General features: G+C 36.9%; 1 protein-coding gene across 3 annotated transcripts in view; it reads left to right on the top strand.

Annotated features, from left to right (window-relative positions):
- RTKN2 (rhotekin 2) overlaps positions 1–14,015 on the top strand; it is a 61,278-nt gene that overhangs the window by 31,855 nt on the left and 15,408 nt on the right. For all 3 annotated transcript variants that reach the window (XM_005865126.2, XM_014538745.1, XM_014538744.1), the window contains exons 7-8: positions 7,484–7,590; positions 8,508–8,639. In XM_005865126.2, coding sequence (XP_005865188.2) covers positions 7,484–7,590; positions 8,508–8,639 — 239 coding nt within the window. The remainder of the gene's footprint in view (positions 1–7,483; positions 7,591–8,507; positions 8,640–14,015) is intronic.

Genomic DNA, 14,015 nt, shown 5'->3' with positions numbered 1-14,015 from the left:
CCAGGCCTCTAGTATTAAATATTTGGGTTTAAATCTGCCATCATATCCTGTGTTTTTTCTGTTCTGTCTTGCCTTCTAAAGGACCAATAGTTTCATCATTTCAGTTTTTCCTTGTCTAATTGAAGCTATAATTCTTTTTTAAAAAAAATATATTTTATTGATTTTTTACAGAGAGGAAGGGAGAGGGATAGAGAGTTAGAAACATCCATGAGAGAGAAACATCTATCAGCTGCCTCCTGCACACTTCCTACTGGGGATATGCCCACAACCAAGATACATGTCCTTGACGGGAATCGAACCCAGGACCCTTCAGTCCGCAGGCCGACGCTCTATCCACTGAGCCATACTGGTTAGGGCAAAGCTATAATTCTTTTTCTCATCTTTTAGAAATTACTTCTAGAAATTTTATTAATAACTAGAGGCCTGTGCACGAATTGGGGTCCCTCAGCCCGGCCTGCACCCTCTCCAATCCGGGACCCCTCGGGAGATGTCAGACTACCTCTCGCAATCCAGGACCACTGGCTCCTAACCGCTCACCTGCCTGATCGCCCCTAACCGCCTCTGCCTCACCCCACAACCGGGACCCAGGATTCCCTCCTCTGGCCGGGTGCAGGCACTCAGGACCCAGGCTTCCCTCCCTCTGGCTGGCCGCAGGAACCCAGGTCCTAGGCCAGCTTTGCCTGGGCCAGCCTCAGCTGCAGGCGCTGGCTCCCGGGACCACGGGGCGGGCGGCTTGTCCCTCTCCTGGGCCACAAGCACAGGCACAGCTGTTGGCGCCTGGGACCGCAGGGCATGTAGCTTGTCCCTCTTCTAGGCCACAGCCCCAGCTGCTGGCACCCAGGACTGTGGGGTGCGTGGCTTGTCTCTCTCCCGGGCCGCAGGCGCAGCCGCTGGCACCTGGGACCGCGGGGCGTGTGACTTGTCCCTCTCCTGGGCCGCAGCCTGGCTGGTCCCCATTTCTCTCTCCCCAGTGTTGAGTGTCTGAGCCATTTTGGCATGACAGCATGACAACCATTTGCATATTAGCTCTTTATTATATAGGAGACTTATAAAGTGTAAAATTAAAAGATAGTTTTACTTTTCCCTCAGACAATGCAAGGACTTTAGAACAGTTAAACTCCATTTCTCTGACTTGTGTGCTATTGTTATATGTTTTAATTCTGTTTGATTTTTAAATTTCACGAGATGTTTTATGCACTTAATGTTTATTTAGATTTGCCTACTACATGTTTCTGTGGACTACTTTTAAACCTTACATCTGGGATAATTTTCCTTCTGCTTGAAAGATAATTTAGAATTTCTTTTAGTATGTTCTGCTTGTGTCATATTTCTTGGTTCTTTGTTTTTACGTGAAGGGTTTTTTTGTTTTGTTTTGTTTTTGGTGTTATAGACATAATTCCACTATCTTATGGCTTATTTTATTAGCTATTGAAAATCATTTGTCAGTGAGTCACTTCTGTGAAAGTAACTTTCTATTTTCTCTTAGTCTTTGGTTTTTCTAAGTTTCACTACGATATAGTATAGAATCTATATATGCTGCTTTTGGAAAGACCATGTCTGAGTTTCTCTGTGCCCTCCCATCCCCACCTCCAGGCAATGGGAATTCTGGGAAGCAAGGTTGGTTTGCTTCTGGCTTACTAGTATTCTATTGGTGATTCCTTATGGATATTAGCTTAGTATGAGGAAAATCTCACATTAAACTGCTTCAGTTGTTCAGAAATCAGGAGGCAGATTTGTTTTGCTTCCCTCATCATGCAGAATCATTAAATCACAATTTCAGATTTGCTGAGATTGGCAAATGCTATCAGGACAAACAGCTTCTGTACTCACCTCACTGGTTCTTACTTATTTGATTTGTACTGGTAATTTCTTATATTCTTATGGGAAAACATTTTTAAACTATAGTTAATTCAGCATTTTCAGTAGTTTTCAGTAGGAGTATTGGTCTGAACTGTCTAGCCTTCTGTCACTCAAAACCTGAAGTCTGCAATAGTATTAGAATTATCAGCTTAATCAGAAAATTTGACAAATGAAATTTGTTGTACCAGACACTGCTCTATGGTATACTATTCAGCCTTCAAAAAGAAGGGGATTCTACAGTATGTGACAACATGAGTGAACCTTGAGGACATCTATATATATAAAAGCCTAATATGCAAAGTGTCCCCTTGGGAATTCTACCGGGAAACTGAGTTTGATTGCTTGCTATGATGTGTGCTGACCATCAGGGGGCGGTGCGGAACGGAGGAAGGCCCTGTCCGGCAGCCGGGGAAGGGAGGCTCCAGCTGGCAGCCGGAAGGCCCTGATCGACCCTGATCACCGGCCAGGCTTAGGGACCCTACTTGTGCACGAATTTCGTGCACCAGGCCTCTAGTAATAACTGAAATAGCCAGTCATAGAAGGACAAATACTGTGTGACTGCACTGAATATGGTATCTAAAATAGTCAAACTCATAGAAGCAGAGGTGGTAGCATGGCAGTTACTAGAGGCTGGGGGAGGAGGGATGGGGCGTTGCTAGTCAAGGGGTATGAAGTTTCAGTTACACAAGATGAATACGTTCTAGAGACCTGCTGTACAACACAGTGCCTACTGTGAACAGGACTGCATTGTACACTTAAAAATCTAAGAGGGTTGATCTCCTGTTACATGTTCTTACCACAATAAACAAATAAATAAATAAACAAACAAGCACTTTTAAAGAAGTTTTTATTCTTAGTCACTGTGAGCTGTTCTTATAAAGAAACATTGCAATAAAGTGGTTAATAATGTGGCTGTCAGCCTTGGATTCATATTCTATTTCTACCACTGGCTAGTTCTGTGACCTTGGCAAGTTCCTTATTTTGTTATCGTTTACAGTTTACAGATTAGTAAAGTACAGTTTAGAGACCGTAACATACTAAATCATACAGCTAGCAAGTGGTTGAGCTAGACTTTAAATAACCCCGGACAAGCTGTGCTCTTTCTGCTATGCTTTCTGATCAGGCATGATTCCTGCTAAAGCAACTAAAGACTCAAAATACTACCAATATGTGAATAATGGACTTGATGTTGAAAGGCCCCATTCTTTCAACCAAATCATCTGAAAAGTTGTGAAAAGGAATAAAATTCATAAAGGAGGCACCACTTTTAGCAATAATTCCCCAATTGTCTTCAATGTTCTATAAGATACTACTAGATTCTCCTGTAATAAAATGCTCATGTGCAAATAAGCATGGGAACTGTGTGGGTACACAATAGATTAGCATATTAAAGACTGTGAGAAGACCTATGCTTAAAACACTAACACCCCAAACTACTGACTTTGAAACTTGTGGGTTCCCCTGGAAAACAATTTAAGAAACAATAACCTCTATGTCTAGCTCTTTATGTAATAGGTATATTCCTAGAACTGTGTTTAAATTAAAATCTTGAAATTAAATTTTATAATTAAAATGAAAAAAAGCCACCTATTTTTTTTCATGAATATAAGTATGTTAATATAGTGGGGTTTTCCTAAAGTTATGTTAATATCTTCCAAAACTGTAAAATTAAAAGGAAATACAAGATTTTTGAAATTTATAACTCAACTTTATTCTTGCTAGTTGAAGGGAAAAGCCAAAATGATATCTTGAGGTTTATATTTGTCATCAAGAAATTTTTATACTTTTTGTGAAACTGTGAAACCACATTGTGCAGATTGACTCACATAGAACTGAGATGTTATCTGGATTCTTTTTCTTGCCTGTGTATTGTTTTTGTTGTTGCTGTCATTTTTAAACTCCATTTTGTTCCCCATTTGAAAGTACAGATGAATTAGATAAAATCTTTTAGTAATGAAAAGTCAAACTGCTCTCACTTCCTGTTTCATTATATTGTGTCCTAATACCTCCCTTGGCTAGAAAACAAGAATTAAGTATTTTGATTAAATGGTTGCGTAAGGACTGAGAGACAGCATTGAGAAATGGAAAGGATATGGTTTGGGGAGTGAGACTACCCTAGATATGAAATTATGAGAAGCGTCTATTATGTGCGAGGCACAGTGATAGATGTCATTAACACATTATCTTATTTGATTTTCACCACCTTCCTACTTAAGATTGGTAGTATTTCTTTAATGAGAAATTGATATTGAGATAGATTAAATGATTAGCAAGATGCCATATTTCTTGTCTGATGTAGAAAGAAGCTGTGCTCCTGAGCTGAAAAGAAACCCGATTGCAGGGTATGTCGCAATGATTCTACATCCAGTCTCTCTTTTTAAGGACTGCAGTCAGGAAGAAATTATTCTTCTTGGTGGCCCATGAAATCTGAACTTATTCCATCAGAGAAACACATTGTTACATGTGGTATTTAGGGTCCAGTACATTACTGATTGAACAAACTTTATGAACTGGTTTGAAGACCTAATAATCATTTATGATTCTACTTTTTTAGGAAGTGCATCCTAATTTAAAAACAAGTAGCTTACAGATATTTAGAAGTTTAATTATTAATGAATCTTGGATTACTTATATAAAGAAATTTCCTTTTAAACTTTAAATTTATAAATCACAAAGTTAATTTCAGATGTGTTACTCAGATACAATTATAGAATTTTCATTTCATTTCCTGCCTATTTTAGGAAAAAAGATTCTTATTTATTTATTTATAAATTTATTTATTTATTTATTTGGGGACCATTTCCTGTATTGTATTTATGCATTTATTTCTCCCAGGTTAAACCCTTTATTTCTGAAAGATAGCATCTTTAATGAGGTATTAATAAAAAAGATTTGAATAGTCTCAGACAATTCATTGTGTGCTATTCTATAATAGAATGTTGAGTAGGTAAGTTAATAAAAAAACCTCTTGTTTTACTTTGTACTCATCATTTTAGGCTTGTCTTTTTCATTTAACTGATGTATGAAACTTTGGCTACGTTGCATCTATATATTAATTGTATTTTTATCAAAAATATTTTTTTTCCAGAGTTAGTAAGACATTTGGGGCAATAATAGTAAAAGCCAATGGCTAGCTATTTTATAGGTACTACCAACAGGGGTCAGTGAAAACTGGAAAAATCATTTTTGTGTGGATAAGGCACCGTATGCTGGATTTTTATTTATACCCTGATAAACAGAATAAATCATGCAATGCTGTCCTTCCATATAGATTTGAAGGCTTTATACCTACCTGTACACACACTGAAGGGATATCTTAATGTTTTTTGAAAGAACTTTTTTTAATCATTTGCAAAACTTATGGAAAAGTTACAAATTGAATGTCAAGATTTTTTTACACCCGCCCCCCCAAAAATATATGAGAGCAAGATGCTTACATGGTGCTCCATTACCCCCAAATATGTTAATATGTATTTCCCACTAAGAGGACATCCGGCTATATCACTGCACCACCCAGATCAGGAAATTAATAATACATTACTGCCATTTAATTCTCAGACTCCAGGTGTTGCTTATTGTCCCAGTAATGTTCCTTATGACAAAAGGATCCAGTACAGAATCACAAACTGCCTTTAATTATCATGCTTCCTTTGTTTCTTTCAGTCTGGACCAGTTCTTTAGTCTTTCCTTGGCTTTTATAACCTTAACACTTTTACACACCATAGTTATTTTGTAGAAGGTCCTTCAGTTTGTATTTGTCTGATGTTTTCTTGGGATAAGATTCTGGATATACATTTTTGGCAGAAATATCACAGAACTGATGCTGTGTTCAATGCATCCATTAGGTGGCATATAATTTGATTCATCCAATTACTGATGATGTTCACTTTAATTGCTTAATTAAGGTGGTGTCTACCAAGCTTTTCTATTGTAAAGTTACTTTTTTGTTTCCCCTTTTGTAATAAATACATATTGTGTGTGTGAGAAGGGGGTACATTGAAACACTGTATGTTATTTCTTATTGGACTTTCAATTTATTCATTGATGTGTTTATAGCAATATGGACTCAGGTTTCTCTGTTTTGTTCAATGCATCATAATCTGTTAATATTATTGTTTATTTTCAGGTTCAAATTGTCTCCAGTTTGGCCAATGGGAGCACATTAAAGATGGCTTTTGTGTTTTTTGACAGGTCTTCATCATTACTAAGAACTCCCTTGTTTTATGGCATAATAAGATATTTCAGACTCATCATGTACTTTCCCTGCCCCAGCCCTGGAATCAGCCATTTCTCCAAGGAATGCTGATTCTTTTTAATGGACATAATATTTAGAAGACATGACCTGGGCTCTAGGTATATTCACCACAATTAGAGAGTTGCTTTTCCTAGCTCCCCTCACTGGACAAAGCTACATACATGCATATAATTTGCCATGTATTTCTTAATCTCTATGTGTTGAAAACCATTTCACACCAGTACATCCAATTCTAATCCAACATCACAGAGAGTTTATTCCACATATTTTAAGTCCTTTCTCTCACAGTGAGAAACCTGTTTTCTATTATCTTTAAGGTTTTTTTCTTCTTTCATCAGTCTCCCTGAAAGCAACCATTTCCCCATCTTCTTTACTTCTTCTTGGGGCAGCCCCTTGCCCATGTGACACTCTCCCGCTCAGGCTTTAACTCCCTATGCCTGGTTGCTCTCACCCTCTTCCCATGTGGACACCCTTTTCAGCACCTGTACTCTGACACCCATGCCCAGCTGTCCCTCTGCTTGGATGCCCTTCTTACTGAGTTCTGACACGCTGTTCTGGTCATTGAATGTGTGGATTGCTTCTTCAGACTCTGACTCCCATAGCTGGGCCATCCCCCAAATATACACACTTGTCTTACTCTACTTAGATTCTGATACCCTTCTCACTCTACTCAGGCCTGACTCCCTACACCAGGGCATCCCCTGAGCAGAGATCTCCTTTGACCTCTAGGCTCTGCTCCATGTGATCCATCCTCAGCCCATTCAGGCTTGTGCCAGGCAGCTCTCTTACTCAGCCTCCCTGTCCTCTGGCACCCAGCTGTGGCACACCACAGCTTCACCCCCCAACCCCAGCACAGATGCCCAACTTGGTGAACTCCACCTAATGGCTCAAAGCTGAATTGTAAGGGCGGGCGGGCAGGGGGTGGGGGGAGAGAGAGAGAAAAGGCAAAAAGGTTTATTAAATTATTATCTTAAAGTTGTGCTCTGAAATGTTTTATTCAGAGGATCACTTTGGTAATTATTATAATGAAAGTCAGAAAAAATAGAATTTGACATACAAAAATTACTTTATTAGATTTTTTTATATTAAATGAGTTTACTTATATGCCCTGAACTACCTCTGCTGATTAATTACTTTAAGATCAAACAAGAGATCAAGAGACTAAAAGTTCCCAGTCTATTCCAGGTGATAGCATGCTATAAACTATTAGCTTAATATCATCTCTTATTTGATTTTGTCATTAAAGATGGTACTTGTATTTGAATAGGATGTTCTTATGTTAAGCCAAAAAAATTGTAAAAAGAAGAATATGTGTAATGACTTTAAACAGATATTTGTAACTTGACTTTTTCCTCCTTTTTTAAATAGAGGAATCTTCGTTTTGGCTGCCCTTATTTGGCAACATGTGCTGCCGATTAGTTGCCCAGCCAGCTTGTATGGCTGAGGATGCATTTGCAGGATTTCTTAATCAGCAGGTTAGAGGATTTTAACTATTCTACAGTAATTATAGCTCCAATTTAGATCTTAATCCTAATATTGAGAAGTATTTTTTAGAGTCTTCTTTTAAAAACAACAGTTTTCTCATTTGACATAGTCTGGGGAATTGGGAGGGGAGACCTGGGGATGAGCAGGGAGGGTCTAATGCAATTTGGATGGCTAAGGAGCTACCTCTCCAGGTTCCTCTGCTTCATGAATTGCAGTAACAGGATAATCAGCAACAGAGGACTCCTTGTGGAAACGGATGAGGACTGCTCAGCACCTTTCTCATAAGGCCTTTCTGGCAGACAGCTTTTGGCACAGTGTAGGCCTCTGAGCTTCCAAAGCGGCCTCTGTGCCATCTACTCCTGATTTATTTATAACCATAGTTATTTATATTCAGTAAATAATTAATTATGGGCTCCAATGAATCAATAGCGTTTTCTAAAAGATTCCATTAAGAGGAAAGAAAATTTGCATTCTTACAGGGTCGTCAACATTTTCCAGTGCTCTAAGAACAGTAAGGGAAAATTATATTTTGAATACCAAGTTATTTTTATAACTTTCCTGAGTCGATGAATTGCTGTGGAATTCTTAGTACTCATTTTTAATAGACGAGCTTTTTAAAAACTTCATTGATTTATGATTTTATGTGTGTAAATGTTATGTGGTAATTATTACCTCCATTTTGCTTATTTAATGCTTTTGAGAATTCCAGACCTTTATTCTCTAATGTTAAGCTACTCTTCGGTTCTGGGCTGTTAACTCATTATATAGTAAATTAATGGGTAACTATCACATTTAAAAATTTTTTAAAACTAATTTAACTTTGATAATTTAAGTATTTTGTTGAATTTAGAGTTAAGATGATGAATTATGTTTTAAGGTTGATTCTTTCTTGATTTTTTTTTTCTAGCAAATGTTAGAAGGTCTGATTAGTTGGAGAAGGTTGTATTGTGTTTTAAGAGGAGGTAAACTCTATTGTTTTTACACTCCAGAAGAAATTGAAGCTAAAGTGGAACCAGCTTTGGTAGTGCCCATTAACAAGGTAAATAAAATGCTATTTTAAAAATAAAAATATAACATTTAATGAAGTTTGTCCATTTCCATACAGTTTACATTGTTGCCATCTTATAAAGAAAAGGGAAGTACTGCTAAAAATAGGTTAGTTCATAAGGGAATTAATCTTATTTTTCTTTCCATTATAGAGCTAATTCGGTAAAGGAATTGCTGTATATTTCCTTAAAAAACATAGTTATTGGAAATCTATACCAGTAAATAAGTTTTAAAGCAGAGAATATAATTCCACATTAACAGGATTTTAAAATTTTCCAGGAATTTATTTAATTAAGAGATTATATAAACATAAATTGTTAGCTCATGTTACAGTGATATTCTCTTTAGTTAATATTTAAATGAATCCATAAAAAGACATTTCAGAGTGGGATTGATGGGCAGTTGTCCAGCCTTCTGTCAGAACAGGAAAGTCTGACAGTTCATTTAGAATACATGAATGCTTACACTGCATTTAAGAAGTAGTACTACACCACCTAGAGAATCTATTAAACACACACACACAGGTTTGATACAAAGATGATCAAAATTTTTATCCATAAATCTATAGGAAAACTTTCCACAATAAGCCAGACTTATCTTAAATTTATCTTCATCCATCATCTTAGTTTAGTGTTTATTGGAGGTCCCTCCCCCCCTTTTTAACATTCCTTCTAGAGAATAGTATAATGGCATTTCTAGAGCAGAATGTCAGCCTTTCTTTCTAAAGGCTACTTAATTCTTTCTAGTTGTTTTAATTTGCTTGCCTTTGGAGTGGTTGAATTGAAATATATGATAAAATATGAGCCATCCCAGCTTTTAACTCTGCATATTTTACTTGTTTTTAAATTTTCTTTTGGAGGAAAATGTGAAGTGGTATGTCCTGAAAAACATGTAGATACTGGTTTGCTAATTTATAAGGACTTGAGTTAATTTCTATGATCTTTTCCAATAATAACATATGGTCTGTTTCTATCCTGCTTTTAGAACTTACACTGCTTTTCACTTAAAGGAAATCGTTGTATAATTAAGTCCACTTAATATGTCTGTTTTGTGTATTGGAAAGATTGGTGATGCTATTAAATAATATACCTCAATATAACAACATAGTGAATTTATTTTTGGTTTAGAAAATTAGGTTTATGAAAGTACAATTTTATTATTAGAAGTTTGATATAATTTTTTATTATTTGCCAACCTTTTGTTTTGTTTAAGCAGCATTCACTTTCCTCCACCTTATTATAGTCTTCTGAAAATTCCAAATATTCAGGTATACAGAAAAGTTAAAAGAATAGAATAATGAACACCTGTGTACCCTTCACTTAGATTCTTTATCTATTGTTAACATTTTGCCACATTTGCTTTCTCTCTAAATAGTTTAAATTTTTTTCTGAACCATTTCAATGTAAGTAGCAAAAAGCATAACATTTTTCCCTAGAATATTTCAGTGTGTTCCTCCTAAAAACAAGGACATTTCCTTAATAACAATAATATTATTAGCACATTCAAGACAATTATTGTTGATAAAATACTATTATCTAATATACAGAGCAAATTGCCACAATCATCTTCAAAATGTTCTTTCTAATTTTTATTTATTGTTTTATCCAAGACCCCATCAAAGATCACAAAGTGCATCTGGTCACCATGTCTTTTGTTTGTTTCCTTTTCATCTAAAATTGTGCCCTTGCTGCCTTTTTTTTCTTTTTGTCTTTCATTACATTGACATTTTTGAAAAATCCAGGCCAGTCCCCAAATTTGCATTTGACTAATTATTTGACTAATTATTTCACTAGATTTAGGTTACATTATTTAAAATATGTTTTTATTGACTCTAGAAAGAGAGGAAGGGAGAGGGAGAGAGAGAATGAAACATTGATGATAGAGACATCCATCAACTGCCTTCTACACACCCACTACTGGGGATCGAGACCACAATTTGAGTGTGTGCCCTGAATGGGAATTTCTCTCAGTTCATGGGACGCTGCTCAGCCTACTGGTCCACACTGGCCAGAGCTAGCTTCAGTATTTTTGGCAAGAGTTCTACATAGATGATTTTTGTCTAACCTGTTTAGCCAGCTAGGTAGTAAAAATGGAATTCTATGAATTTTTTTAGTATCTATTGTACAGTAGAATATGGATAATAATAAACCAAATTAAAATGTAATTTAAACAAATATTTTTAAAGTCATCTGTTTTATTTGAAAATAGTCTTCAATGTATTCATTTTACTTTATCACAGCTCTTTAAGATAGTCAGAGAAGGCTGAAGTCAGCCCTGTTGTATAGGTATATTATTTCTATTTTTCAAGTGAAGAAATATACTCAGAGGAGATAGAACTTGTCTAGCTAATAAGGAAGATTATATAGCTCACTCTCTTTGTAATGGGTAGGAAAAAAAAGTCAGGCTCAATCCCCAGCTCCAGTAGAGGCATGTGTGGGAAGCAATCAGGAGGCAACCAATTGATCTGTCTCTCTCACATTGATGTTTCTTTCCCTCTGTCTCTCCCCCTCCCATCCACTTGCTCTGAAAATCAGTGGAGGAAATATTCTCAGGTGAGAATTAACAAAACAAAACAAAACAAAAAACACAAAACAATTGTGGGCTGTGTTTCCTGTTCCTCATAGATTGCTGGACTAGATTTGGAAGCCAAAACTTATTCCTATCTCCATACCCACTCGTGAGTCAGTTTTGAAAGTAAAAAGTAGCTCTGGAATGAGGTTCTGATCCTGAAACCTCAATCTACCTCTCAATGCAATGATTTAGGACAGTTATAAGGGAATTCCTCTATTGTTGTAGGCAGTATATCTTTATTTTCTTGTCTGATGGCAAGGGTCTAATTCCTGAAAAGTGCTTAACAATGTTTACATGGCCTGGCTGAATTGACCTTTTTCAATTGTGGTAATAAAGCTGATAACCTAGCAACTAATAGGATTCTGTAGTCAATCAACTCCATTATTAAGATGATTGAAATCAGCATACTTAGAAATCCCAGTGGTGGCTCTGCAATTGACCATTACAAATTCACAGGAAAATGATGAATCTAGTAATTTGTATAAACTCGCCTTAGACTTGGGAACAGCATAGGTTATCTTTGACCCTGAGAACTGATGACAGATATCTCTTACATTGTTTGTGACTTTTGTCAAAAGTACAAAAGGGAATGTAATATTAAACTATGACATAAGATTAAGGTTGGGAAGGTTAATATCATTTACTGGTACTTGCTAATCTCAAAGATTATACAGATGGGAAAGTCTTCCATTCTCTAGCTTTGCAATATTGTCATCTTAATTTTTTCCAGCGCGAATTCCTGCCCTTTCTCTACAGAAACTTTTCTTTCTGCAGTTCCTACTTCCACCTCAGGTTTTCTTTGAACTCTTCTATTCACCTGAAAACTTAACAGTAAATTCCACCGGTCTCCTTGTTTACTTGTGTCAAATATTAACTGGGTCAAGACATTTATTTGTTAACTTATGAAAACACAACTGTTATATAATTATACCTCCTATTTAAAATAGTTTAGATTTTTTCTCAATTTATAGAATTATTCAGATTTACAGAAAAGTTGAAAATACCTTTGTGTTCACTTGTATACCACCTAGGTTCAACAGTTAACATTTTATCATAGTTGTTTTATCCTTTTTTTTTAAAGGGGGCTAACTGCTTTACATTTATCTAATTTTTAATCAACTTTATGATGGTAGAGTTCACATAAAATAAAATTCACCAATTTTAAACAGTACATTTTGATAATTTTGGCAAATATACAGTTGTGTGATCATTGCTATAATCATTGAATTACAGTTTTTTTGTTTTTAATCATTTTTGGTGAGAAGTTCTATTCAGCAAATTTCAATTATACAGTAGTGTTTTCAGCAATACAATAGTGTTAATAATAGTCACCATGTTTTATATTAGTCTAGAGGCCCGGTGCACAAAAATTGTGCACTGGCCAGGGGCGGGGGCGCGGGTTGCCCCTCAGCCCAGCCTGCACCCTCTCCAATCTGGGACCCCACAGGGATCGGGCCTAAACCAGCAGTCGGACATCCCTATCACAATCTGGGACTGTTGGCTCCCAACCGCTCACCTGCCTGATTGCCCCCTAACCATTCCCCTGCCAGCCTGATCGACGCCTAACTGCTCCCCTGCCAGCCCGATCACCCCCAACTGCCCTCCCCTGCCGGCCATCTTGCCGCTGTGGGTGCCGCCATCTTTGAGGGCATGGCAGTCAATTAGCATATTCCCTCCTTATTGGCTGTGGGCACTGCCATCTTTGAGGGTGTGGCAGTCATTTAGCATATTCCCTTCTTATTGGCTGTGGGCGCCACCGTCTTTGCAGCCTGCTGCTCAGTCGTTTTATCACCCCTCACTAACCCCCCTGTCGGTCTGGTCGCCCCACGCAGCCTGTTTGGTTGTCCGTTTGGTTGTGATGGTTGCTTAGGCTTTTATATAGATAGATCCTTAGACCTTATTCATCTTACAGCTGAAAGTTTATGAAGCCTCTTATCTATATTTTTTTCTGACCCATTTGAAATATATGTACAATACTATTATCACAGCTAAGCAAATTAACAATAATTTTCTTATATCATCTAATATCCATTTCATGCTCAAATTTTCCAATTGTCCCCAAAGTGTTTGTTTAGCTTTTACTTTCAATCTAGGATTATTTAAATATTGTGTATCCTTTGTTCTTCTGAATTGAAAATTAGGTCCAGAGGCTTGATTAGATTCTTTTAAAATATTTTTACAAGAATATTCCATGGATATGACAGATACTTTATAGAGCATCCTTTTCAGAGACACATGATATCAGGTGGTCTGCTTATTGACAATGCTGGGTTAAGGTGGTGACCACTAGCTCCCCTAGTATATAGGTAAGCTTTCCTCGTTACTGTTAGCAAGTGCTAGTGTAAAAGGTGATACTTTGTGATTGCCCTTGCCTAAATGAGTCATGACCTTGCAGATTGCATATGTTTTCTCGTACTGTCCTTCCTTGTACATATATTAGCTGGCATTCTTTGTATTCTTTTTGAGGACTTTTTCTCATCGAGTAGGAATGAATTACAGTCCCTCCTGAAAAGACAGGATAAATGTTTAATCTTTAAATTGCCAGTTTTCAGAGTAAATAATTGGTATTGCATATCTAATCTAATAAAAGAGAAACATGGTAATTAGCGTACGACTGCTACCCTTCCCATTGGCTAATTATCGAGATATGCAAATTAATCACCAGCCAAGATGGCGGTTAACTGCCAACAAAGATGGCAGTTAATTTGCATATGTAGGCACAATGCAGGGAGGCGAAAGGGAAAGCACGGAAGAAGCCCCCTGCCACTGACAGTGATCGGAAACCCAGGGGGGAGCT

This window comes from Myotis brandtii, unplaced genomic scaffold (assembly GCF_000412655.1).
Source record: "Myotis brandtii unplaced genomic scaffold, ASM41265v1 scaffold196, whole genome shotgun sequence".
NCBI classification, from domain to species: Eukaryota; Metazoa; Chordata; class Mammalia; order Chiroptera; family Vespertilionidae; genus Myotis; species Myotis brandtii.
This window is presented reverse-complemented; position numbering and strand designations above follow the sequence as displayed.